This window comes from Mobula birostris, chromosome 5, assembly GCF_030028105.1.
Source record: "Mobula birostris isolate sMobBir1 chromosome 5, sMobBir1.hap1, whole genome shotgun sequence".
Lineage (NCBI taxonomy): Eukaryota > Metazoa > Chordata > Chondrichthyes > Myliobatiformes > Myliobatidae > Mobula > Mobula birostris.
Window position 1 is genome coordinate 83,689,129 of NC_092374.1, and position 27,202 is coordinate 83,716,330.

The window sequence follows — 27,202 nt, forward strand, 5'->3', positions numbered from 1 at the left end:
GGCCAAATGGCCTCATTCGGCTCCCATATCCTATGGTCTAATAACGATGAAGGGCTCAGGTGAATGAAGCAGCACTGTTACATTGCGCCACTTGTTCGGAGGCTGATAACTAACTCACTCCCATGTACCCACTTTTATTGACCAAGGGAGTCAACTCCAACAAAGTTTCTCCATTTGACAACAGTGATAACTGGTAGCAGATTACATTTACTTCACAAGAACAGGATCATATTAACACATGATATGGAAGGAATTCATGAGGCCAATCCTAGATTTGAAAAATCGGGTTAATTTCTCATTTTTAAAAGGTTTTTTTCTCTCGCTGCCCAGGGACGGTCTCAGCCAATGGCAGCGTGGACGTTAATTACAGCACGGCCAATGAACACGCGGGGAGGGTGGTTGGTCCCGCCCACAGGCCGCGGACTTTAGAAAAGTTTGCGGAAAGTTTGGCAGGAGTTTGGGGTCGAGTTTCAGCAGCCTGTCGAGTGAGGCCTTGTCAGTTGGAATAAGGCGCTGGGCTTGGAGTTATTATTTTTTGTTGTTGTTGACTGGAACATTTGACAGTTTCACAGGATCCCTCTACGGCCGAGACAGGGCAATGAGCGAGGCGGAGAGTCAGCCCGAGAGAAGTTCCAATACAGCAGAGAAGAAAGTACTCGGTATGGGGGGGGGGGGGGGGAAATACTGGGTGGGGGAATTGGAGAGAGAAGTAGGGTATAGAAGGAGTTCACGTTACTTGACTGAGCTACAGGGTGATTTGATCCCTTGGCGAAGTTTTAACCATTTTCCAATTGCTTTATAATCACTTTTATTAAAAGTTTTTGGGCACCTAAAACTTATTGGATACTTTAATGAAGTTTTGATAACTTCTTTCAATAGTTCATAGTGTAGGAAACACTCAACAACGTAAAGCTTTAACACTGACTGCACTTGGACTCAAACTTTTATTTTGAATAGATTAAGTGTTGTTTAAACTTAATGAATTAATAGCGTTACCTCGCTGTCTTTTAGATTGCCGACTGCGTTTTAGTATGAACTTTGATTTGTTGCTCGCTTGTGGTTTAATTTTCCTAAAGTGACCTCGCACGGTTGGAGGGAGTTGCTTGATAAAGGAGAGGTGGGGTGTAGTGTGGACACCGCCACAGATCCTTTGAACGCACTGGTAGAGTTGGTGGGGCGGGGGGACGATGCTGTTAATGTGTAGTGTGGTGAATTGGGTTTTGGCGTGGCACAGTGGAGGCCAGTTGAGTTTTGAGTGAGCCCATCTCAGCCATTGACGCGTGCAGGGGTGGGGGTACCTGTGTACTGGGAGTTTCCCAAATAACTTTGTATTCTGTGTAACATAGAAACAAAAAAAAAGTTTCATTTAATTGGTGTGTAATGTTTTACCCAACTTCTGAGGAAATTTTGGTTACAATCTATTAATATCTGCAGTTTTGTATAAGTGAATAATTCCATGACTTGTTCTGGAAGAATTGTGCAATGGACCCAGTCGTGCCAGTGGCTTTGTTGAATGAGTCGGTCACATGATGGCAACACTGCAATGTGATTGGGTAGTGTGGCCACTTCTTCCCCAAGATGGCTGGTAGCTTGGAGTGCAGTTTCAGTTGTTTCGGCTGGCTGTTGCTGATGTAGAAAGCAAGTACCTGCCTATTCAGAACTGTGACTGATCAATGGGAATGGGGGGGAGCGGGGGAGATAGAGTTGAGTGTCTGCCTTGATTTGGAGTGTGACAACTCTGTGTACTGACACAGCGGTCACGTTGACCCGAGTTGTCAGGGCATCACTCTCCTTCATAGCCCCTTCTGGGTGCAGAATCAGAATCAGGTTTAATATCGTTCTGGTGAAATTTGTTGCTTTGTGGCAGCGGTACAATGTAGTACACAGTAATAAGGAGATTATAAATTGTAGTGAGTATGTATAAGATGGGCAGTGCAAAGTACTGAGGCAGTGTTCATCTATTCAATGTCCACTCAGGAATCGCATGGTTTTCCAGAAGCTATTCCTGAATCATTGTGTGTGCGCCCTCAGGCTCCTGTACCTCCTCCCTGATGGTAACCATGAGAAGAGGGCATGCCCTGGGTGATGGGGGCCCTTAATGATGGATGCAGCTTTTGTGGGGCATTGCCTTTTGAAGGAGTCCTCGATGCTGGGGAGGCTAGTGCCCATGATGGAGCTGGCCTCGTTTACAACTTTCTGCAGCCTTTTCTGATCCTGTGCAGTAGCCACCCCCCCCCCCCCCCGGCATACCAGACACTGATGCAGCCGGTTCTCCAAAGAATGTCCGTAGAAATTTGTGGGTGTCTTTGGTGAGAAACCAAACTCCTCAAACTCCTGATGCAATACAGTCACTGTCGTGCCTTCTCTGTAGCCGCATTGATATGTTGGGTCCAGGTTAGATCGTCAGATGTTCTGATCCCTGGATGCGGACTGGTGTGTGGCCCCTCATACTGCCCTTTCTGAAGGGTAAATCGAGGGACTAGACTTATGATTGCCACACATACTGAGATAGTAGTGGGGGGGGGGGAAAGAGCAGGAAATTGTTCCTACAGATCAAATCAGTACACAGTATAATGAGGTAGAAGAGAATTAAAAACAAGAACGGTGCTGGTTCTCAAGTCAAGGGAACTCAGATAAGCAACTGCAGATTCTAACATTGAAACAGTAAGCTGACAGCCTCTCCTCCCGCTCTTGCAGGAGCGATAAGTATCTCAGAGAGAGAGCCTGTCTGAGATGTTGGGGTGGACAGTAGATTTTGATGGACTCTAGATCGTGGTCTCTTTGGGGTTTTGCTATTCCTCACAGGGTTGATGCTTTGCTGGAATAAGTGGGGCGAGGGGAGGTTTGATGCTTGTGTGTGGGGGAGGGGGCTGCTTTGGGGTTTTAATGTTTTCCTGTCATTCATTCATTCATTTTTCTGTTTTGTGGATGTCTGTGATGAGTAAGGATTTCAGGTGTACATTCTCTGATAGTAATTGAACTATTGAATAAAGTATAACACTACAGAGAAAGTGCCGACAGGTACAAGGTCATAATGAGGTAGATTAGTCAAGAATCAACAAGTTTAATGTCACTGGCAATGTGAAATTCATTAACATTGCAGCAGCAATACATGATAAAGATGGAGAAAACCTTAATTTCATTAAGTATGTATATGTGTGTGTGTGTATATATATATATATATATATATATATATATTATAGTTAAAAGAAAGTGCAAAAAAAAGTAGTGAGGTGGTGTTCATGGGTTTAGTGTCCATTCAGTAATCTGATGGCAGAGGGGAAGAAGCTGTTCATGAATTGCTGAGTGTGTGTCTTCAGGCTCCTGTAACTCCTTCCTGATAGTAGCAATGAGAACAAGCCATGACCTGGGTGATGGGGGTCCTTAATGATGGACACTGCCTTCCTAAGGTGCCGTTCCTTGAAGATGTCTTGGGTATTATGGAGGCTAGTACCCATGATGGAGCTGACTAATTTTACAAGTTTCTGCAGCTTAGTTCGATCTTGTGCAGTAGCCCCCCTCCCCCATCCCAGACAGTGATTCAGCCTATCAGATTGCTCTCCACGGTGTGTTTGTAGAAGTTTTCAAGTGTTTTTGGTGACATACCAAATCTCCTTGAACTCTGAATGAAGTGTAGTCGCTATCTTGCTGCCTTTCTAGTTGCATCAATACGTTACGTCCAGGTTAGGTCCACAGGGATAAGAGACCACCTTATCGTATCAGAGTTCAACATTGTCCGTCCCCTTACGGTGGCGGAGAGCCAGACACAGCTCAGACTTGGAAACCAGTTGCACCATTTTCAATTTGCGTAATGTAAATGGTTTATTATTGTCAGATGTCCTGAGACCATGGGTAAAAAACTGTTTTGCGTGCCATCCATACAAATCATTTCATTACGCAAACACGAGGAAATCTGCAGATGCTTCATTACATCATTTCATTACAACAGTCGCATTGAGGTTGTACGAGGGAGACTGATGTCAATAACAGTATTCTGCATTCTCTTACTGAGAAAGTGCAGGCTGACAAAACCTGAAAGGCCTAGATAGAGTAGATGTGGAGAGGATGTTTTCAATCGTGGGGGAGTCTAAGACAGGAAGGCACAGCCTCGGGTTAGAGGGGCGACCATGTAGAATAGAGATGAGGAGGAATTTCTTTAGCCAGAGGGTGGTGAACTGTAGAATTCATTGCCACAGACGGCTGCAGAATCCAAGTCATTGGGTATATTGAAAGTGGAGGTTAATAGGTTCTTGATTAGAGAGGGGATCAAAGGTTATGTGGAGAATGGGGTTGGGGGGAAGTGAAAGTGATGTCGTAGGTAGATAGGGTCATAAACCGCTTTTGGCACATTGGCTTTCAGTGGAGTATTGAGTACAGGAGTTCAATGGTTCAATTTAATATCAGAGAATGTATACAATATATAATCTGAAATCCTTGCTCTTCACAGACATCCACAAAACAGGGAAAACCCCCAAGGAATGAGTGACAGAAAAACATTAGAACCACAAAGACCCTCTCCCTCTTGCATGCAGCAGCAAAGCACCATCCCTCCTTCCCCCAACTCCGTTCCAGCAGAAAGCACCAGCTTAACCCCCTTGCCTCTGTCTCTTCTCCTCACCTGCCTATCACTGCCTCCTGTTGATCCTTCTTTTTCCTTTTCCCCAAAGTCCACTCTCCTTTCCTCCAGATTCTTCCTTCTCCAGCCTTTGTTTTCTATCTATCACCTCCCAGCTTCTTGCTTCATTCTCCCCTCCCCCAATCTACTTAGTTTCAGCTACCACCTTCTTGCTTGTACTCTTTTTTTCCACCCCCCCGACCCACTGTATTCTATCTTCTGCCCCCTTCCTTTCCAGTCTTAATAAAGGGTCTCTGACTGAAATGTCAACTCTTTATTCTGTTTATTCCTTTCCATAGATGTTGCCTGACCTGTGTTACTCCAGCATTTTGCCTGTGTTGCTCTGGATTTCCAGTATCTACAGAAACTTGGGTCATATTCTTCTCCTTGGAGCAGCTCAGACCTGAATTTTCCAGTTCAGTTCCTTGCTTGTGTTCCTGTTAGTGACTGGGAGGCGCGGCACGGTAGCATAGTGGTTAGCACAGTGTTGTACAATACAGGTGACCCGGGTTCAATTCCCACCGCTGCCTGTTAGCACTCCCTGTGACCATGTGGGTTTCCTACCACAGTCCAAAGACTTAATTGCCCCTAGGATTAAATCGGGGGACTGCTGGGTTTGGCAGAAGAGCCTATTCTGTAAGCTCTATACCCTATTCTATAGGGAGCAAAATGAAGCTGGATTGAAAGGTTGCTTACATGTCTTCCTCTTAAACCTTTCTTGTCCAAGCATCTGCTGTTGTATAATAAAAAAATTTTGTGTTCAGTTAGATCACTGTCTGTTATGGGGGGGTGGGGGGGGTGGAATCTGCAAAGGATTGAAATAAGCTGCAGAGAGTTGTAAACTCAGCCAACCCCATCATGGGCACTGTCCTCTGTAGTATCCAGGGCATCTTCAAGGAGCGATGCCTCAGAAAGGCGGCATCCATCATTAAAGACCCCCATTTCCCAGGACCTGCCTTCTTGTCATTGCTACCATCAGGGAGGAGGTACAGGAGTCTGAAGGCTCACACTCAATGATTCAGGAACAGCTTCTTCTCCCCCCCCCCCCCCCCCCCCGGCCATCAGGTTTCTGAATGGGCATTGAACCCATGAACACTACCTCATACATTTTTATTTCTATGTTTGCTCTATTTAATTTAACTATTTAAAATATACAATTAAAGTAATTGAGTTTTTTCCCTACTATTGTATAGGTTAATTTATTTATTGTCAAAGTATACAACTCTGAAAATCTTCGCCAGATAGCCATGAAACCAAGAAAGAAAAAAATGTGAGCACAATCGTCAACCCCCAAATCCCTCCTGCACAAAAAAGTGAAAACCAGAGCCCCAATTGCAAATTGTGTTGTGTTGCAGTACTGCTGCTGTAAAGAGAAGTTTGACAACATATACTAGTGAGGTTAAACCTGATTCTGAGGTTCAGCAAACTATTTAAGAAGGCAAACTGAGGTGTGATCTTTACTGTATTTATTTTTATTTAGGGATACAGCACGGAATAGGCTAAGCAAGTGTTTCACCTTGCCCAAGGTTAGCAGAGGGAAATAGCATTTTCTACCTCCTTTGGTAGAGATGTGTCTCCACCCTGCCACCCTAGCAGTATCAGTACAGTACATTAATTAAAAATTACTCAATTACAATAAGAAATATTGAGAAGTAGTGCAAAAAGTGAGGAAGTCTTCAATGTTCATTCAGAAATTGGATGGCAGAGGGGAAGAAGCTGTTCCTGAATCATTGAGCCCTTCAGGCTCCTGTACCTTCTCCCTGATGGTAGCAATGAGAAGGGGGCATGTCCTGGGTGGTGAGGAGTCCTTGATGGATGCTACCTTGCAGCATCACTCTTTAAAGATGTCCTTGGTAGTGGGGAGGCTAGTAACCATGATGGAGTCGAACTTTACAACCCTCGCACCTTTTTCCAGTCCTGTGCCTTGATGATCCTGCACACCGGGTAATTAAACAACTGGTACAAATGCTCCCCACTGTACATCAAAAGAAATTTGCTGGATTCTTTGACAGGCCAAATCTCCTCTAACTCCTAATGAAATATAGCCACTGGCTCTCCACTGTCCATAACAGTGCTGGTATTTAGAGCAGCAATAAAGGTTCTCTATCTCCGGTGGTTTTCAGGGCTTCCTCTCTCTTTTCACTACTGTCAGTCATGCAAGTCTCAGGTGGAGACTCGGGCATACCTTTGCACTCGGATGTAGAAGGATTCTTCATTGCTGTTTCCATAACAATTTTGTTTTACCAGTCAGGGTTGTGAGCCCTGAGCTGAACCCCCAAACCTGGAGGACCGGTGGACCACTTAGTCTGACCTCTACCCTTTAACCTGTTTGGCATGGTGACCCTACCAAGAGCCAAAGCATAAAGCCCTGACTCCAGCCAACATAGCTCTCTGGGTCATTGAGGCACGCAAGCCTCTAAACCCAATGACAAGTATTGATGCAAGTACGTGCCTTTGTACTTGCATCAATATGTTGGGCCCAGGATAGATCCTCAGAGATATTGACACTCAGGAACTTAAAGCTGCTCACCCTTTTCACCATTGAGCCCTCGATGAGGTGTTATCCTTTGAGCAGACTGGGCCTACAATTTTTTTGGTAGAATATGTTGGGCCCAAGATAGAAATATTATTGAAATATATACTGTTCACCTGTGTCTTGAGAGTAGATGCAGGGCTGGTGTTTTCCCCTGGCTGGGAGGTCTCAAACTAGACTAGTTGCAAGAGGTCAGACGTGAGACCCGACACATTGGGAACCACTTTGTCAAGCAGCTTCGCTCTATCTGCTGCAACCCTCTTAATCTCCTGATGGCCACCCATTTCAATTTGACTTCCCATCCCCACACCGATGTGTCTGCCACAACGAGGCTGCTCTCGGGTTGGAGAAGCAACACCTCCGTATTCCAAAGCAACCCACACAGTGCTAGAGGAACTCAGCAGGTCAGGCAGCATCTAGGGAAATGAACAAACGGTCAATGTTTTGGGCTGAGACCCTTCATCAGGACTGAGAAGGAAGGGGGAAGATGCCAGAATTTTAAAAAAAAGGTTGGGGGAGGGAAGAGAGGCTAGAAGGTGACAGGCTAGAAGGGAAGAAGGTGACAGGTGAAGCCAGGTGGGTGGGAAAGTTTGAGGGCTAGAGAAAGAGGAATCTGATAGGAGAGTGGACCATAGGAGAAGGAGATGGAGCGGTGGGCAGTGATAGGCAGGTAAGAAGAGGTAAAGGTCAGAGGGGAATAGAAGACAGGAGGGGGGAGTTTTGCTTACCAGAAGGAGAAATCCATGTTCATGTCATCAGTTTCAAGGCTACTCTGATGGAATATAAGGTGTTGCTCCTCCACTCTGAGTGTGACCTCCTCTTGTGCCAACACTGGGGATAGGAGTGGGAATCAGAATTAAAATGTTTGGCTACCAGGAAGTCCGACTTGTGGTGGTTGGTGCAGAGGTGCCCGAAGAATCATGTCCCATCTCAGATTACATCTGGGTAGCCTCCAACCTGATGGCATGATCATTGATCTGTCTAAAGTCTGGTGGTAGCCAATGTTTCCCTACCCCTACTTTCAGTTTTCCCTCATTCTAGTTACTGTCTCACCCCTTCCTCACCTGCCCATTACCTCCCTCTGCTTTCCCACTTCCTTTCCTTTCTCCCACTGTTCTCTCCTATTAGATTCCTCCTTCACCCTGTTCCCTCTTCCATCAATAACCCCTCAGCTTCTTTCCCTCTCGCCCGTTACCTGCTGGTTTGTACTCCGCCCCCTCTGGACCTTATTCTGGCTTCTGCCTCCTTCCTTTCCAGTCCTAGTGAAGAGCCTCGCCGGACACGTCAGCAATTTATTCCCCTTCGACGCTGCCTGACCTGTAGAGCTTCCCCACTGTTTTGTTGGCAAGTCTCAAGAGCAAGGGCACCTCCTGCACCCAGCCTCTTCCCCAGGAGGAAGGTGTGCAGGGTGGGGGAGGGATGTCAGATGTTTTGTATACAGCTGTGGGTGTGTGGAGTGTGCTGCCATGGAGGCCTGATACAAAGGCTTCAATGTGCATTTAATATCAGAGTAGGTACGCAACCTGAAATTTGTCCTCTTCACAGACATCTACAAACCAAAGAAACCCCATAGAACAAAAGAAATATCGAAGCCCCCCCCACTTTCCGCTTCTCTTCGCAGCAGCAAAAGTATCGACAACACCACCCCCCACTCACGCCCCCACCCACACCATGCAAGCAACGTCAGGATCACCAAGGAGTCTATTGATCCAGAGTCCATCAAAGTCCAGGTCACAAGCCAGCTGTTCGGCATCTCAGACAGGCTCTCACTCACCATCGAAAGACAGGGGCCTTCCTCCGACAGCAACTGGCGATCGGCAAGCACACTGCCTGCTGTCTTGGGGTTCCAGTCTTGATGTTTCAATCTCACCACTGCTTTTCAATCCCATGACATTAGCACGATTTAGAAAGTTCTTGGGTAGGCACGTGGATGATAGGCATGTGGAAGGGAAGGGTTAGATCTTGGAGCAGGTGAAAAGGTCAGCACGACATTGTGGGCCGAAGGGCCTGTACTGTTCTGTGTTCAAGAGGGTTGTATATGTATCTCTGTGAAACCTCAACTAGGAGAATGGCAGCTCTGTAACATGCAGACAGATGTTTGGATCTTCAGGCAGTTGGGCGATATAGGTTAGTGCAGTTGTTCAGGTGAAAATGTTAGGTGGGGGGCGGTGATGCTACGTAGTGTCTGGTGCCTGGGGTGGAGAAGGTGTGGCACTGCATAGTATCAGGTGCTGAGGAGGGGGTGACACTATGTATCATCTGGTGCCGTGGGTGGGGGGAGGTGGGTGACACTATGGTTGGGTTGAGTTGTTCTCCAATCTTGGCAATCCATTTGCAAATATTTTATCACCATAATGGGAGACTTCGTCAGTGTGCTGTTTAGTTGTTTGTCCTCTGACTGCTTGGCCTTTATATATTTATCAATCAGCTGATTGGCCGTCAATCCAGAAACCCAGTTGTGCGGTGGGGGTGGGGTCTCACTGCTGATTGGTTGCTGGTGAACTCTGCATTGTGTGGAATTTCCCTGCATTGGCTTATGGGGTACATGTCTGTTCATAGAATTGTTTGTGGAAAACTGTACTTCTGGAAGTTCTCTTGCATGCCGCATGTTTGCCTGCGCCGTGACTTTCACTGATGCCCGGTTGAATTTGTGCCTCTCTAGATCTTCATGGGTCGAGACCAGGGAGAGTTGCTCATGGCTGTTTACAACCTGTTGGTTTATAGATCGTCCTGGTTCATGGATAGTTTTCTCCCAGTTTGGCTGACATAATACTTGGTGCAGTCCACATACTGGATTTTGTAGACCACATTGGTCTTGTCTAATAGCTTGGTTTGTTGTTTTGGTCTGTAAGGTACACTGCTCAATGTTGCTGTTGACTTGTGCATGACTGAAATTATGTTCTTGGAGCAGTTGGGCCATCATTTCTGAGGCCTTTCGGATGTATAGAAGGATAATCCATTTGGTGTCTCCTTGGATGGTGTGTTGTCGGCCTTGTAGACATCTTCATATGAAGTTCTGTGGATATCCATTCTGTGCGAATACTTTGAAGAGATGTTTTTCCTCTTTTATCCTTTTGCTCCGTCATGCTGCAGGGTGTCTCTGCTCTTCGGAACAAAGATTTGATACAGCAGAGAAAGGCCAAGGGCTGGAGAGGAAGGAATCTGATAGAGGAGAGTGGATCATAGGAGAAAAGGAAGGGGGACTCCGGGGGAAGTAATAGGTGGGTAAGAAGAAGTGAAAGGTCAGAGTGGGGGATAGAGGGAAAAGCAGGGGGAGTTTTTGCTCACTGGAAGGAGAAATCATATTCATGCCATCAGGTTAGAGGCTATCCAGATGGAATACAAAGTGCTGCTCCTCCACCCAGAGGGAGGCCTCGTCTTGGCACAAGAGGAGGTCATGGATTGAAACATCAGAATGGGAATTAATATGTTTGGCCACCGGCAAGTCCTGCTTGGCAGAGGTGCTTAGTGAAGCGGTCCCCCAGTTTACGATGGGTCTCACCAATGAAGTGGAGGCTGCATCGTGAGCACCGGCCACAATAGGCGACCCCAGCCGATTTGCAGATGAAGTGTTACCTCACCAGGGAGGACTGTTTGGGTTGAATGGAGGTGAGGGAGGGTGCAGTAAGTAGAGTGCAATGAGACATTTGCTTCAAATCAGATCAGCAGAGTGTGCCTGGGGCAGCCCGCAAGTGTAGCCACACGTTCAACACCAACGCAGCATCCCTATAAACTCACTAACCCTAACCCCAGCTGTATGGTGCTGAAATGTGGGAAGAAACCCATGCAATCGCAGAGAGCCTGTGCAAACTTCTTACAGGCTGCAGTGGAAGTCGAACCATGATCTTGGAGTTGGGGCTGTCAGTGATTGTGCTAATTGCTATGCTACCACGATGCCCTGCGGTAATTGTAATGAGCAAAGAGCATGTCCTGGGTGTTGGTGGTCCTTAATGCTGTAGGTTCTTGCAAATAATTGATGCAAGGTGTTCTATCTTTAAGAAAAACAGTAACAGTGCACTTTTTGGATTTAGTGTATTATGTAAGTTTCCATCAGTTACATGACCCTACAATGCCACCTTTTGAGTGTGGTGTTGTACTAATTGATTTCTGAGGTGTTTGCTTATACATTTCTCTTGTGGTAGTGACCTGACTCCAGACTGATTTCACTGGCTGTCAAATGTTTCGGTGTGCACTTAAAGGTGCTGTACAAAGTTTACATCTTTGCTTTCCTGTGTCTAATTTTTAAGACTTCTGCTCTTAGTCAATACTTGGCCAAAAGTACTTTGGGGTCTGTGATTGATTAGAAAATACTGAGCTGGTCAGGCAGCCTCTGGAGAAGGGGAATGCCCAGCAGTTGAAGCCATGTAATGAAATGTACTTAATGGTTTCACAGGGCAGAGGGAGGGATATGGAGCACGAGCTGGAATGGGAGCTGAATTCAGATAATTGGGCATGACCATATTGAATGGTGAAAGAGACCTGAAGGGCCAGATAGCCCCACCTATTTTCTGTTTCCATGTATTAATGTAGGAAACTGGCCTTCCTCCAGGGGAGAATCTGCACATTGGCTTTCCATTGCAGATTGTCTCAAGTGGTGTCTCCACCATTGTTCCAAAGTGTGCGTCCACACACATCTTTTGCTGCGAGTGCACAAAGGAATTTAAACTGCACGCAAAAGGTTGTCACCCTCTACCTCATTGGCATGTTAAGTATATTTCAGGATCATGCACAATCACATTTCCTTTTCCGGTTTCTGATGCAGGTGGTGTTGGCAACGTGGAGTTTGCGATGATTTGTCTGCAGATTTTAGAACTGGCTTATTTATACTGTTTTTATTGAAGAAATTATTGATTCACCGTGTTGAATTCCAAAGCAGCAAAGGGTGTGAAGCGCAAAAGAGCCACTAGTTCATTAAAAGCAGAATGGCTTACTGTCCTTAGAATAGCGTCAGGTTTACTTCTGCATAAAAAAATTCAGTGCGCGTGTTGTCACCAGGCTAAAAAAAAAATTGCGCTGCACAAGATATTTGTGTACACAGCTCTGTACAAATTAGAAGGAACATTGGTCTCCACTGTAGCTTTGTTGACTCTAAAAGTGGGCTGAGGGGTGTTTATGGAGCCAGGGTGTGGAATAAACGCGAAGCTCCTTGCATGGGTAATCGATGGGAAAAGTTGTAATGCTGTTTTCCTCTGTTCAAATTGCAGCCACTAGCGTTCTTGGCACTGTGAAGTGGTTCAATGTTCGAAATGGGTACGGATTCATCAACAGGTAACTAATTCGATCTGCTTTTACATGTAATACAAGTACGGTATATTTTGTGCAGTTGTATTTTTACCAATGTTCTGTACGGGCCTGATGTCTTGTATACGTGAGGACTGGGCTGTATCACTTATCACCAAAGCTACTGGCGAGATGAAGGAAGCCCTGAATGCCACCAGGGATGGAGAACCTTCATTGCTGCCCTAAATGCCAGTGGCGTAACAGGCACTTCTGATAATATTTAATACTTTGATGAGTTTAACACAAACTATTTACTACACTGACAGACAGACCTGTTCGTATCCCAGCATTTGTAATTTGTAAGTTGAAGAATTTCAGAATTGTATACTTTGACAATAAATAAATTAACCTATACAATAATAGGAAAAAAACACAGTTGTGGTCCTCTTGGAGGATTAAATATTATAATTGCATAATATTAAATTCTAAAGTCTGTCCTACAACTGGCTTCCTCTGTACTTTGAGCAATTCTTGTCAGTGTGTGCTTTTTGCTTCATTGCAATACTAGAGAATGGAAATAGTTTATTCTGGGCTTGCTTTATTATTGTCTCATGTACCGAGATACAGTGAAAGGTTTGTCTTACAAACTGTTCGTACTGATCAGATCATTGCACGGTGTTTTGTGTACTAATAATGCAGAGCAAAGTTCAACAGCTACAGAGTGCAGTGCAGGTAAACAATAAGAGGGGAAGGTCATAACGAGGTAGATTGTGAGGCCAAAAGTCCGATTAATTACAGTAGAGTCCTAATTAATTGTTTGGTCTTGTATAGATAATTGCAAAGTGTATTGTGCTTGAATAGAGTGATACAATAACAGAATGCAGAATAAATTGTAACAAAACACAAAGTGCAGTGTAGGCAAATGATAGTGTAAGATCATAATGAGGTAGATTGTGAGGTTGAGAGTCCATCTTATCATACGAGAGTTTGATAACAGTGAGATATACACTGTCCTTGAGCCTAGTGGTATGTGCTTGCAGGATTTTGTATCTTCTCTCTGGGGGGTGGGGGAGAGAAGAATGTCCTGGGTGGGTGGGGTCTTCAGCATCCATCATTAAAGACCTGCCCGTCATGCCCTATTCTCATTGCTCAGGAGGTACAGAAGTCTAAAGGGACACCATCAACGATTCAGGAACAGCTTCTGAATGGGCATTGAACCCGAACACTACCCCTCTACTTTTTTTAAAATTTCCTACTTTTTGCACTACTTAATTACATATAAAAAATATATACACACACGCATACATACACACACTTTAATTCGCAGTTCTCTTTCTCTATTATTATGTATTGAATTGCACTGCTGCCAGTGATATTAAACCTGATTCTGATGGTGCTGCCTGCTTTGCCGAGGCATTGAGAAGTGTAGACAGAGTCCAGGGAGGTGAGGCTGGTTTCACTGATGTGCTGAGCTGCATCCATAATTCTCTTCCGTTTCTTGCAGCAGACAGAACAGCCACAAGCTGTGATGCGTCTGGATAGGATGCGCTCTATGGCGCATCGACAAAAATTGCCCAGAGTCGAAAGAGAATTGCAGTGTTTCATGGTGGAATGACGCAGAGAGTATTGGTCACTATCTAATACATCACAGGCACATCCCTCAGCCATCCAAGCCTGCCCATTTTCCCCTAGCCACCACTGAGCAGGATATTTGGAAGCCAGAACACCAATGATCAAAGATTCCGTTTAATATTGGAAAATGTATACATATACAACCTGAAATTCTTACTCTTCACAGACATCCACAAAATAGAAAAACCCTAAAGAATGAAAGATGAGAAAATGTTAGAATCCTAAAGCATCTTCCACCCCCAACTGCCTCAGCAAAGGTGTCAGCCCCCACCCCTCCACCACCGGCTGCCATACAAGGAACAGCAAAGCCCCCAAAGAGTCATGATCTGAAGTCTATCGAAAGCCTCTGTTCACCCCTGACAGTCCGAGCTCTCTCTCACTAATAAAGGAGAGAGGTATCATTCCTGCCACAGTGAGTGGGAGACCAACAGCTCATTGTTGCGATGCTGGAACTGCAACATGGATTATTTAGACAGCAGGACACACTGCTGTCGGATGTTCCTCCTTCCTGTGATACTTCAGGCAGTGACACTGACTTGGAATTGTGTCCCAAGGTGCCTGTCTGCCGGGCTGCTCCTGGAGATATCAAAAATGATAGGAACCCACCACTGTGAAAAACCATAGTTTTAGTGCAGCTCTAGATCGCAGACTCTGTCAAGACTCCATCCACCTTGAAAAGGAAAGGGACGTTAGAGAGAAGAATTTTAAACTGTTTCACAGAGAGACTGAAAGAAGGCACACTCTGGCACCATCTTTAGCTCCTCCCTCTCACCAGGTTCAAGAACAGCGACGTCCCTTCAACCATTTGGATTTTGAACCAAGCTGCAGCAACCCTAATCACTACCTCAGTGCCACAGCACTATGACCACTTTGCACTACAATGGACTTTTTATTCTTCTTGTTGTAATTGTGCCCCTCCTGGAGAAGTGCAGACGGAATCCATGGAGGGGAGGCTGGTTTGCGTGATGTGCTGAGCTGTGTCCACGGCTCTCTGCAGTTTCTTACTGTCACAGGCTGAGCAGTTGCCGCACCAAGCTGTGATCTATCCACATGGGATGCTGTCTGTGGTGGGTAGGCAAAGATGAGTAATGGCCAACGTGCCAAATCTCTTTCGCCTCCTGAGGAAGTACAGGCACTGGTGAGCCACCTTGTCTGTGGTGTCTGTGTGGTTCGACCAGGACAGTCTGATGTTGACTCTTAACCTTTGCAACCTCAATATCTTTGTGGACAGGAGCATGTGCTATCCCATTCATCCTGAAGACAACGGTCAGCTCTTTTGTTTTTGAGCAAAATTGACTGTTAAGACAGTGATTGTTCATTACCGGGGATGACCTGTACTTGTGCCAAATGCAGTGTTTAATGTCTTGAGGCAAATTGTGGTAGATGAGTTGTTCCCTCATACCCTGTGGGTAGGGTTGTCAACTGTCCTGTATTAGCCGGAACATCCCGTATATTGGGCTAAATTGGTTTGTCCCATACGGGACCGCCTTTGTCCCGTATTTCCCCCGCTAAGGTAGAGCGTGCCTATGAAACTGTTTGTAAGCCAAAATGGCATAAAGTGAAGAAGCAATTACCATTAATTGATATGGGAAAAATTTTTGAGTGTTCCCAGACCCAAAAAATAACCTACCAAATCATACCAATAACACATAAAACCTAAAATAACACTAACATATAGTAAAAGCAGGAATGTTATGATAAATACACAGCCTATATCAAGTAGAAATAATGTTTGTACAGTGTAGTTGGGAAGATTAAGCCAAAACTGATTTGTGGAAAAAAAATCGGCGTGTACACGCATGCGCACGTCACGCATCTGCACGCAGGTGCCTGCGCAAGGCTTCATGCTCATGGCAGTCTTTCTCAGAGTAAACACAAGTGTCCTGTATTTGACTGCTACTTTTGTCCCTTATTTGGGAGTGAGAAAGTTGGCAACCTTACCTGTGGGAGGCTTGTGCAGACATTGCAAGAGATATTTCAAACGTCCTTGGCAACGAGTGAGGTACTGGAGGATGGGAGCATAGCTAATGTTGTTCCACTGTTAAAGAAAGGCTCCAAGAGTTAACCACGAGATTGTAGGCCGGTGAGCCTGACATCTGTAATAGGAATGTTGTTGGAAGGTATTCTAAGTGACCGGATATGAGTGTTTGGATAGACAGGGACTGATTAGGGATGGTCACCATTGCTTTGTGCATTATAGGTCGTGTCGACCTAGTCTTGAAGAGCTTTTCAAATAAATTACCGGGAAAGTTGAGCGCAAGGCAATAGATGTTGTCCACATGGACATTTGACAAGGTCCTGAATGGGAGGTTGGTCAGAAAGGTTCAGTCAGTCGGCATTGAGGATGAGGTTGTAAACTGGATTAGACATTGGCTTTGTGGGAGAAGCCAGAGAGTGGTAGTAGATGGATGCCCTCTGACTAGTGGAGTGCCACAAAGGTGTATTTAATATGTTTGCAGGGAAGAGGTTGAGGGCAATGGGACTGAAAGGGGTGGATTTCTCTCTGCCTCAGCTCTAAGTGGAGTCCTTTTTCATGTGCTGGCCTTGAAGGCTAATTGGACACCAAGTTCATGTCTGCCTTTATTACAAGTCAATCACTCCCATTTTCCCCGTACTGTATCCCTAGAATTCCAAGTTCATTCCTAATCCAATTTATTTTGGAATTTGAAAGATCCTGCTTCTACCACACAGACTTGTATTTTTTTTTTTTTTTAAACTTCCTTCTTGAACAGGGAGTCCCAACCTGAGGTCCATGGATCCCTTGCTTAATGGTATTGGTCTTTGACACCAAAAAAACGGTTGGGGGTCATTTAGTATGACAGAACAGAAACAGACCCTTCAGCCCTTCAAGACCATGCTGACCATCTCCTTGCACTAATTCCATTTTATTCTCTTCCTCTTCCCATGATCTCCCCTGCTGTCTCCCCCACACAGATACCCATACAACAGAGGGCAACTTGTGGTGGCACATAGCATAGTGGTTAGCACAATGCTTTACAGTTCCAGTGACCCGGGTTCAATTCCCACTGCTGCCTTTTAGGAGTTGTATGTTCTCCCTGGGGCTGCATGGATTCCCTTGGGTGCTTTGGTTTCCCCTCTCAGTCAAAAGGCACACTGGTTGGTCAGTTGACTGTCGTTATAAATTGTCCCGTGATGAGGCTGACAAAAATCAGGAGATTGCTGGGCAGTATGTCTCAAAGGGCCTATTCCAAGCTGTATCTCAATGAAATGAAAAAAAACAACTCTCGGCAGTGAATCATCCCGCTGACCCGTGCATCACTGGGTTGTGGGAGGAAACTGGAGCACTCGCGGGAAGCCCATGAGGTCACGAGGAGAACATGCAAACTCCACAACTGTGCTGGGAGTGAGAATTGAACCCAGATCTCAGGGTTGTGAGGCAGAGGCCAGCTGTGGCACTCGTCCTCCTCCTGTCTTCGTTCTCAGCCACAAATTGACAGGCACAGTTGTTTCTTCTCTAAATCTGTCATCTTAGCTGCCTCCTAAAGTTCTCTCATACCCTTTACTCCAAAGAGAATGAACTTCTACAGCAGAGCCTTACAACTGAAATCCCTAACCACGTTAAAACACAGAGATGCATCGAACTGTTAAAGTATTCCAAATGAATTTGAATTCAAGCTGCATTTGTGTCCTAACCCGAACTTTGTAGGTGCTCGTCACGATGTTCCTAGTTTTTACTACTTGTATCTCAATTTATGAAACCCAAGATGGAGTCACCTTTCCAACTCATCAAAAGTACCAAGTACATTTGTTATCAAAGTATACATTATACAACCTTGAGATTTGTCTCCTTGCAGGCAGCCACAAAACAAAGAAATCTCAAAGAATCCATTTATTTAAAAAAGCTGTCAAACACCCAATGTGCAGAGGTTTAAAAAAACAAATTGTGCAAGTAATTTTGAAAGCGAGCAAATGGCATTCTGAACTGAAGCTCTTGAAAGAGGGACCATTCGTAGACATGAAGCCATAGCCTCAGTTCAGTGCAGAGTCAAGTAAACGTCATGGAGCAGCGAGCCAAATCGGCTCGGTCCGTCCCTCGCCTCTGGCCCCGACGTCCCACCCTTTTCAATTTGGCCCGGCACTTAAACTGGCATTCCAACATTGGATTCTCTCGCTTCGATGCGTTCTGGGGCCTGGGGCCTGTTGCCTCGATTCGGCCTGTACCCGACCTTTCTGATTCAGCCCAACACTTCAATCGATTGAACCTCTGGCGTGTCCTTACTCACGGGTGAGCTTTAGCAGTGTCATCTCAAACCAGAGTATCTTGGAGGTCTGCACGCACTCCCATTTGCCTCTCTGTGTCAGTCCCATTGGGAGGCCAACGAGCATCGCTTGAGGTGATAAGTGAAGTTTAGAGCGAGCCGAGGAGGGGGATGGAGTATGGAACGTATTATCTCAGGGTGGTGGAGGCAGAGACACAACATGTATATCGGAGTGAGAACTTGAATTGCTAAGGCACAGAAGGCCATAGAGCCAGTGTTGGTCATTTGGGTTGGTATAGGTGAATACTTGGTTGCTGTAGACATGATGTGCTCCATTGGGGATGACATTTTGTCACATCCAAGCTGGAGTTGATGCTTCCCCTAGTGTTCGATCGGCAGAAGTCAAGCTCTGTTGTGGGCGACTGCAGATTTCTGCAACATTCATGGACTCAGGGTGGACTTTTATTTTGTGTTGCTGTATCTTGCTGATAACTTGTATACTTGCTATCTTGTATGTGCGATGTGTGCCTTGTGCTGTGTGTGAATGTTGGTGCTGCGCTTTGCACCTTGGCCCCTCAGTAACGCTGTCTCATTTAGCAGTGTTCAGGTATGGTTGACTGACAATTAAACTTGAATTGAATGGATTGCTTGTTTTTGTGCAATGTGGCCCTGACAACTGAGTTGTTGCTTCTTATTCTAACCAGCATTGTGAACTGTGATCCTTGGGAAGCACATCTGTCTCCAGTTTTACACTCCTCACAAAGTTCTGGGAGAGCTCAGCAGGCCAGGCAGCATCTGTGGGGAAAGTGTAAACAGTCAGCATTTCAGACCGAGACCCTTCATCAGGACTGGAAAGGGAGGGGAAAAGTAAGAAGATGGGGGAGGAGAGGAAGGACAAGGTGGTAGGTGAAACTGGGGGGAGAGGGAGGGGTGAAGTAAAGAGCTGGGAAGTTGATTGGTGACAGATAAAGGGCTGGAGAAAGGGGAATCTGATAGAGGAAAGAAGACAATGAAAGATAGGGAGGGGGGAGGAGCACCAGAAGGAGGTGATGGGCAGGTTATTAGATAAAATGAGTTCCTCTGGGATTTTGTGTGGTGTTCCTTTGGATTTGCAATATATGCAGATTTTCTCATTTTTGTGATAACCAAGTTTCCCTTGTTCTTTTGTTGTTCTTCTGCTCCTCTCCCCCCACCCCCAAGCCAATCTTTTTTATTCTATGCAGACACAAACCCAATAATACCACCAGCCTCAATCAGCTTCAAACAGGTCGGCTGGTGGCACAGTGACATCAGTGCCGGACTCTGGAACAGAGGTTCCCGGGTTCGAATTCAAACGGGCAGCTCCCGAGTACGCTTTCCATCTGTGCTGGGTTGAGTGTCGAGCTCGCAACTCGACCTCGTAAAATAAGAAAAATACTGCAAAATGTCTGTGCGAGGAGCACACAGCCTTCCGATCCGCGCCTTGTAAGGCATGAAAATGCCCGACGCTGGCCTCTCAGGCCTAAGTCGTTGACGACATCATCATCATCTCAATCAGGGTGGCTGGTTGAGAGATTGTTAATTCCCTCGTTAAGGAACCAGTGTTGACTGGGTGCCGTGGTTCCTGGTTGGGATTGGTCAAGGATGGTGTTCCTGCTTCAAAGTTCTGGAGACCCAGGTTCATTCTGATCTCTGGCACTTTGTGTGGAGTTTTCACACTCTACCTGTGCCTGTGTGGGTTTCCTCGGATACTTGGGCTTCCTTCCTTCTCCCCCCTCAATGACACGTGGGGTTGGTGGGTTAATCGCTGCTGGAAGTTGCCCCAATGGAATCTGAGGGGAGTTGAGGAAATAAGAGAATCCAATTAATTAATCTAATTAATCGATTCCATCATTAAGGGCTGCCATCACCCAGGTCCTGCCCTTGCCTACAATAATTGAGGATCTGTCTCGGAGGCCAATGTCATTGTCTTTCAAGAGGGCGAAATTGGCGGGAGTATTCAAAGACATTTTCACCCTCTCATTGCTACAGTCAGAAGTTCCCACCTGCTTCACAAGACCAAAAATTATACCAGTGCCCAAGAAGAGCAGGGTGATCTGCCTTAACATCTGTTCCCCAGTAGCCCTCACATCTATGGTGATGAAATGCCTTGAGAGGTTGGTCATGGCTAGAATCAACTCCTGCCTCAGCAAGGACCTGGACCCACTGCAATTTGCCTGTCGCCACAATAGGTCCACTGTGGATGAGATCTCATTGGCTTTTTCCTGTGACATTGAATGACCTGGACAGTACAAATACCTATGTTAGGATGCTGTTTATTGACTATAGCTCAGTGTTTAACACAGTCATCCCTGCAGTTCTCATTGAAAGGCTTCAGATCCTGGGCCTCTGTACCTCCATCTGCAACTGGATCCTCGACTTCCTAACCGGAAGACTACAATGTGCTGATTGGAAATAACATCTCTACCTTGTGAGAATCAACACTGGTGCACCACAGGGGTGTGAGCTTAGCCCACTGCTCTACTCTCTCTACACCAATGACTTTGTGGCTAGGCACAGCTCAAATACCATCTATAAATTTGCTGATGATACAATCATTTTTGGTCAAATCTCAGATGGTGACAAAAGGTGTACAGGAGCAAGATATACCAGCTAGTTAGGTGTAGTAGCAATCTTGCACTCACTGTCAGTAAGACCAAAGAGCTGATTGTGGACTTCAGAAAGGGTAAGAAGAGGGAACGCAAACGGATCCTCATAGAGGGATCAGAAACAGAGCAATTTCAACTTCCTGTGTGTCATTACCTCTGAGGATCTAACCTGATCGCAACATTTATGCAACTATAAGGAAGGCAAGGCAGCGGCTATATTTCATTAGGAGTTTGAAGAGATTTGGTTTATCACCTAAAACACTCAAACTTCTGATGTACAGTGGAGAGCATTCTGACTGACTGCATCACTGTCTGGTATGGTGGTGGGTGCGGGGAAGGCTACTGCACAGTATCGAAGTAAGAAGCTGAAAATTGTAAACATGCCGGTGATACTAAACCTCATGGTGCAGATATGGCAGGCTAAAGAGTTGTACATTGTAAAATGGGCTATATGGGGTAGTGTACCCTTTTGGCCAAACTTATCCGTGCTAGTCAAGGTGCCTACCTGAGCTTGTCCATTTGACCTAATTATCCCCCTAAACAATCAGTTTGCAACCCTTTTTTTGGCATGGGCCAATACTACTAAGCAAGTGGTCTGTAGATACCCAGGTTGGGAACTTGTGCTGAGTCCTTCCTGTCTACATATTGTCCAAATGTCTCTTAAATGTTAATATTCCCAAGCATTGTAGCCAATAGCTGTCTTTCAACTAATGCTGAAAGCAGATGTCTTGTTTCTGTGCACAGCAAGATCCCAGTTTCTAAAGTTACAGAAACGATTGAAAATGTTCAGTTGAAGTTTTTGTTCTTGAAATCTTCAGCGAATGGTATTTGCCCTAATGTTTGTGTCTTCAATTAATCCTTTTTTTTCCCCCCCTTCTCCCTCTCAGGAATGACACGAAAGAAGATGTCTTTGTTCACCAGGTATGTCTTTCTACTGATAATGCTTGTTCCCTTGAGACCACAGTAGTGAGTGGCTTCTGTGTTCAAAGATTTTTGGAGAGGTGGGGGGGGGGTGCAGAAAGGGGAAGGAGTGAAGAAGTGACCTTCATCTACTTCCAACCCAAAGTTAACACCAAACACCACAGGAATTTTGGGCTGTTGACTGATTTACAGGTGAGTTTCATTGAGATTGGGTTTCACAAGGAAGCAATGTGACACTTCATAGAGACCAATGGTGCCTGTGCCACACATGGACTTCTGCAGAAGGGAGTCTCATCAACAGTACTTGACAATCATACAGTATGCAAACTTGCTCTTCTGTGTTTTGTGGATGTCTGTGGAAAATACCCAAAGAATGAATGACAGAAAGACATTGAAACCCCGAAGACCCCCTCCCAATTACTATCACCAGGCCCCACAATGAGAGAGGTGGGTGGAGAAATGGTAGGTAGAGTTTAATCTGGCCAATTGTGAGGGGTCATGGTTTGAGAAGTGAAATGTTATGGGAAAATGTGGCGTATTTCCAGTTAAGATGGTGCTATCAACCATGTATGTCAGCTTCCTGGTAGTCATAAACATAGAACATAGAATAGAACAGCACAGTACAGGCCCTTCGGCCCACAATGTTGTGCTGACCCTCAAACCCTGCCTCCCATATAAGCCCCCACCTTAGATTCCTCCATATACCTGTCTAGTAGTCTCTCAAACTTCACTAGTGTGTCTGCCTCCACCACTGACTCAGACTCAAGCTAAGAAATCCAACTAAAAGCACCTTTTCTGAGGTAAATTGTGTTAAATTATCTCTGCAAACAGTGAAGGGGTGAGTTCGGGGGATGAATCGATGCAAGTCAAGTTCAGATGCATGTAGAACTGGCCCAGGAGCGAGGTTCGATAGCTCTGTAAGGAGCAGTCGGGGTCCAGACAGAGGAGATTCAATTTCAATGCTTGTACAACTGGCTCGGGTGTGAGATTTGGATATCTCTGGGCGCTGAGCTGATTTGAAGAGCAGCTTTGGGCTGCATGGTGACATCTGGGCCCGGAGCAAGTTGCTGGGCAGCATGGTCTAGGCCTGGAGCGTCTTGCAGCAGCGGTGCCTGAGTCCTAGTGTGAGGCACAATGCAGCGTTTAGCCAATTTTAAACACCAGCTCAGATCAGAGGTGAGAGCGGATTTCACTCGCTCTTGGCAATCTTCACACCTTTCCAGAGCGTGGAGCTTTTCACTGTTCCATTGTTGAGTCAATTTAAATGCCGGCCCATATAGACTGGAAAGACAGATGTTAGTTGGGAGGAGAGCCGATTTTGCTCGTTCTCTGCAATGGTCATCTCCATGGCACTGAGGCTATGAAGACTGCCCTGGCTGCTGTGCTCTGTAGCTGCTAATATGAACTGATAAGCAAGGCTTTGGGCCTACTCCAGGCTGGTCCAGACCAGAGTTCAGATCTGAGGACTCGCATTTTGGTTCAGAATACTGTTGTTTGCGTCAATTGTTTGCATGATTTGTTTTTTTTCCCCTTGTGCATCGAGTATTGGTCTTTTTCAAATTGGATTCTTTCAGGTTTCTTGCTTCATGGCTACCTATGAGCAAGCAAATCTCAAAGTTGTATAATTATATCTTTTGATAATAAATGTACTTAAATCAAATATACATGGTAGGACCTTTAACAGCATTGATGAACAGAGATCTTGAGGTCCAAGTCCATAGCCCCTTAAAAATGACCACGCAAGTGGGCTGGAAAAGGTGCTTACTGTAATTCAGCAAGTCATAATGCAGTTATATAAAACTTGGGCTGCCCTTGCAGCATACAATTCTGGTTGCCCAATTCTAGGAAGGGTTTAGATTTAGATTTTAGGTTCCTTTAATATCAAGGAGTGTGAGTGTGTGTATGTATTGTAGTGCTCTCTGTCTCTTCCCCCCCCCCCGGAACAATGAGGGTGCAGAGATTGTTCACCAGGACACACTGTCCGGATTAGACAGTATCTTCTATAAGAAGTTGGGCAAATCTAGGTTGTTTTTGCTGGAATGTCAGGGACTGAGGGGAGACCTGATAGGATCTTAAAAGATTTTGAGGGATACATGAGGTAGTTGGTCAGAATATTTGTCCCAGTGTCAAATTTGAGAGATCATACATTTAACGTAGGAGAGGAGGGAAGTTCCAAAGATGTCTGGGGGAGGTTTGGTGTAGATGTGGAGTGGTCTGCTGGAGGTAATGATATAAGCAGATATAATGTATAAGAGGCTTTTTAAAAAGACATGAACCTACATGGGATAGAGGGATTATGGGTCACATGTAAACAGTGATTTAATTTGGCATCAAGTTTAGTGCAGGCTTGTAGGCTGATTGGCCTATATGGTTCTGTTTCTTGGGGAGGGGTCTTTACCATTGACTAAAGCTTGACTGAATCAGCCACACACAGGAGAGATGGACAGAGGGGAGAGTACTTTGTGGTGCATAAAACCTTTCCACCACAGTATTGCAGAACTCCCTCTCCCTGCCTCTCAGAGCATCTGCAGCAACTCTCAGAGCTTGATAACCTCCAATGCATTTCCTTTAAAGCAGGGTTTCCCAGCCTATTTTATGTCATGGACCTCTACCATTAACCAGGAGGTAAATGGTTGGGAACCTGTGCTCTAAACATGTAGAGTTCAAAGTAAACTTCATGTCAAAGTCCATATGCCATCATATACTACCCTGAGGTTCATTTTCGTGTGGGCATTCATAGTAAATACAAGGAAACTGCACACACACAATGTGCAAACATAAAATAATAATCAAATGTTAAATATTGATAACACGAGTAGCAGAGTCAATGAAAGCGAGTCTGCAGGTATAGGGATCAGTTCAGTGTTGAGGTGAGTGAAGTTATCAACATTGGTACAGGAACCTAACAGATTGAGGGTAACAATTGTTGATGTGGGTCCCACTCCTGGTGTAGGGAACGGTGTGGGTGGGGGTCCCACTCCTGGAATTGTGCTTTGTCCTGTTGTATTTTATTTTCCTGTAAATGCCTGCAAGAAATGAACCTCAGCATAGTATATGTGATGTGTACTTTGATAATAAATTTAATTTTGACCTTGAAGTGAATGTTCTGTTCATTGCTAGCAATTTTGTTGAAAACACATTGTGTGTTTATGGAGAAAAATAAAATTGCTTCAAGGCAGGTATTCCCAACCTCTGTTACGCCTCTACCATTATCTGAGGGTCTGTGGACACCAGGTTGGGAACCCCCAGCTTGAAGCCCAGATCAGAAGGATCTCCTTTCACTGCCCACTGCATCTCCCCCACTCCCAACTTCAGGAGGTCCCGAATGAGGGGCTAATCTCTTGGGTTTTGTCCTCCTTGCTGTTGACTTCACTTCACTCACAGTCAGTTGGTACACAATACCACTTAACCATAGTGGGATGGTTTCTCTTTTGGGGTTCTGGTGTTGGTTGGGGTTGTCCCGAGTTGCAACTTGAGTCCTAGTGGGTGGAGTTTGTTGCATTGAATTTCTTCCCCACCCTACCTCTTCCCAGCTAGCGTGAGCCCAGAGTGCTGATGTGTCGGGGTGGGGATGATGGGCGAGGAGGGGTGTGTGTGTGTGTGTGAGAAAATAGGATGTGAATGTGTTCACCCACATGCTTGAATAGTCTTGTGTTGAGCTGAAGAAACTTCAGACACTAGCTCCAACAGCAGAAGTTCTGTTGCTGTTGATCTGGAGGGAAACCTCGGATTAAAAACCATAGAGAATCTGTCACCCAAGGTCTCCCTCCATTATCTTCTGGTCCTGCTCTCTATATCTCCTTTCTTAAACCTCCCCACCTCAACACAGGTGACAGGGTGTTAGACTCAAGTTACTGTGGGGTGTTTGAGCCAGATTGTTGCCTCGAAGGTGCTATTGGTGTTGGTTTCTGGACGCAAGGTGTGGTGTGACGGGGGGTGGGGATTGAAGTGGTGATACAAGTGAGGTCATGCAAGCTGGGGTCGGGTATGGACGCTGGACAATGCTAACCTATTACCTTTACTTCGGATCTTCTTCCATCACCTTCCTCACCCCAACAGACCGCCATCAAGAAGAACAACCCTCGCAAGTACCTGCGGAGCGTTGGTGATGGAGAAACAGTGGAGTTCGACGTGGTGGAGGGAGAGAAGGTACAACTGTCCCTGGAATTCTTTCTGGGAGATGGGGATGGGTGGTTTGGTGGGTGAGAAAAGGAGGGTGCCTTGGGGCTGGTGCTGAAGGAGACAAAGCTGTTGGCATCTAATTTCTCACTGGATCGGCCTCACCTTTTAATATAGCCTGATGAAGGGTCTTGGCCGAAAACACCCACTGTTTATTCCCACTGTAGATGCTGTCTGACTTGCTGAGTTCCTGTCGCACTTTGTGCGAGATTGGAGAACCTGAGAAGGCAGGAGATTGGGGCTGACGGGGAAAATGGATCAGTCATGATGAAATGGCAGGGTAGACTCAATGGACTAAATGACCTACATCTTGTGGATCTGCCCCATGTGTTAAGCAGAAGGGATTAATTTGGATCAGCTTGTATAATGGCTGAAGAACTTGTTCTGTTGCTGTATTTTTCCTCCTTAAACCCATTCACCTCTGCCCCTGACATTTCCTCTCATCCCTTCAATCTGTGCAGCCCAGTGACACCAGAAAATGTGTCATGTTTGTTAGCACAGACTTATGATGTGCTGTTTTGCAGCAGCAGTACAGTACAAGAGAAAAATTACTATGACCGAGCAAAAAAAACAAGGCACAAGACCACAAGATGTAGGAGCAGCATTGGGCCATTTGGCCCATCGAGTTTGCCCTGCTCCTTCATCATGGCTGATCCATTTTCCCTCTCAGCCCCAATCTCCTGCCTTCTCCCACTGCTGCCTATAAGGGGTTTGTATGTTCTCCCTGTGACTGCGTGGGTTTCCTCCGGGTGCTCTGGTTTCCTCTCACAGTCCAAAGACGCACTGGATGGTAGGATAATGGTTATTGAAAATTGTCCTGTGATTAGGCTAGGATTAAATGGGGGGGGGGGGTGTGGAAATTGCTGGACAGTATGGCTCGAAGTGCTGGAAGGGCCATTTCTACACGGTATCTCAATAAATAAGTTGCCCTTCCATTCAGGGGTTGTGGGAAGGGACGTGAGGCCTTTAAGGTGTCCACTCCTTCATTCTTCTCCAACATCTTCTGTGCCGTATGCAGGGAGCAGAGGCTGCCAACGTCAGTGGTCCTGGGGGCATCCCGGTGAAGGGGAGTCGGTATGCTCCGAACCGTCGCCGATTCCGGAGAGGGTTCGTCAGACGTCGGGGTCCGGTGAACCAGGCAAGTGGAAGAGTTCGGCAAGGTTTCCCCAGCCTTCTGGCTAGCCTGGTGAGGTGGCGGGTCATCGAAGGCTGCAGTACTTGTATCTTCTGTGCTTCATGAGGTTTCATAGGAATG

At 45.8% G+C, this 27,202-nt stretch overlaps 1 protein-coding gene across 1 annotated transcript; it reads left to right on the forward strand.

Annotated features, from left to right (window-relative positions):
- Window positions 1-409: 409 nt before the first annotated feature.
- Window positions 410-27,202, forward strand: LOC140197286 (Y-box-binding protein 2-A-like). The gene is made up of 5 exons (XM_072257222.1): window positions 410-659; window positions 12,353-12,416; window positions 21,735-21,768; window positions 25,828-25,917; window positions 26,966-27,202. Exons 1-5 carry the CDS (start codon window positions 599-601, stop codon window positions 27,185-27,187), a joined length of 471 nt encoding a protein of 156 aa, XP_072113323.1. The 5' UTR covers window positions 410-598; the 3' UTR covers window positions 27,188-27,202.

Excerpts from the sequence above, each read along its gene's own strand:
- LOC140197286 (XM_072257222.1), top strand. The coding sequence starts at position 599 with ATGAGCGAGGCGGAGAGTCAGCCCGAGAGAAGTTCCAATACAGCAGAG. Across the intron at positions 660-12,352 it reads AGCAGAGAAGAAAGTACTCG|CCACTAGCGTTCTTGGCACT; the intron begins GTATGGGGGGGG and ends TTCAAATTGCAG. Across the intron at positions 12,417-21,734 it reads GGGTACGGATTCATCAACAG|GAATGACACGAAAGAAGATG; the intron begins GTAACTAATTCG and ends TCTCCCTCTCAG.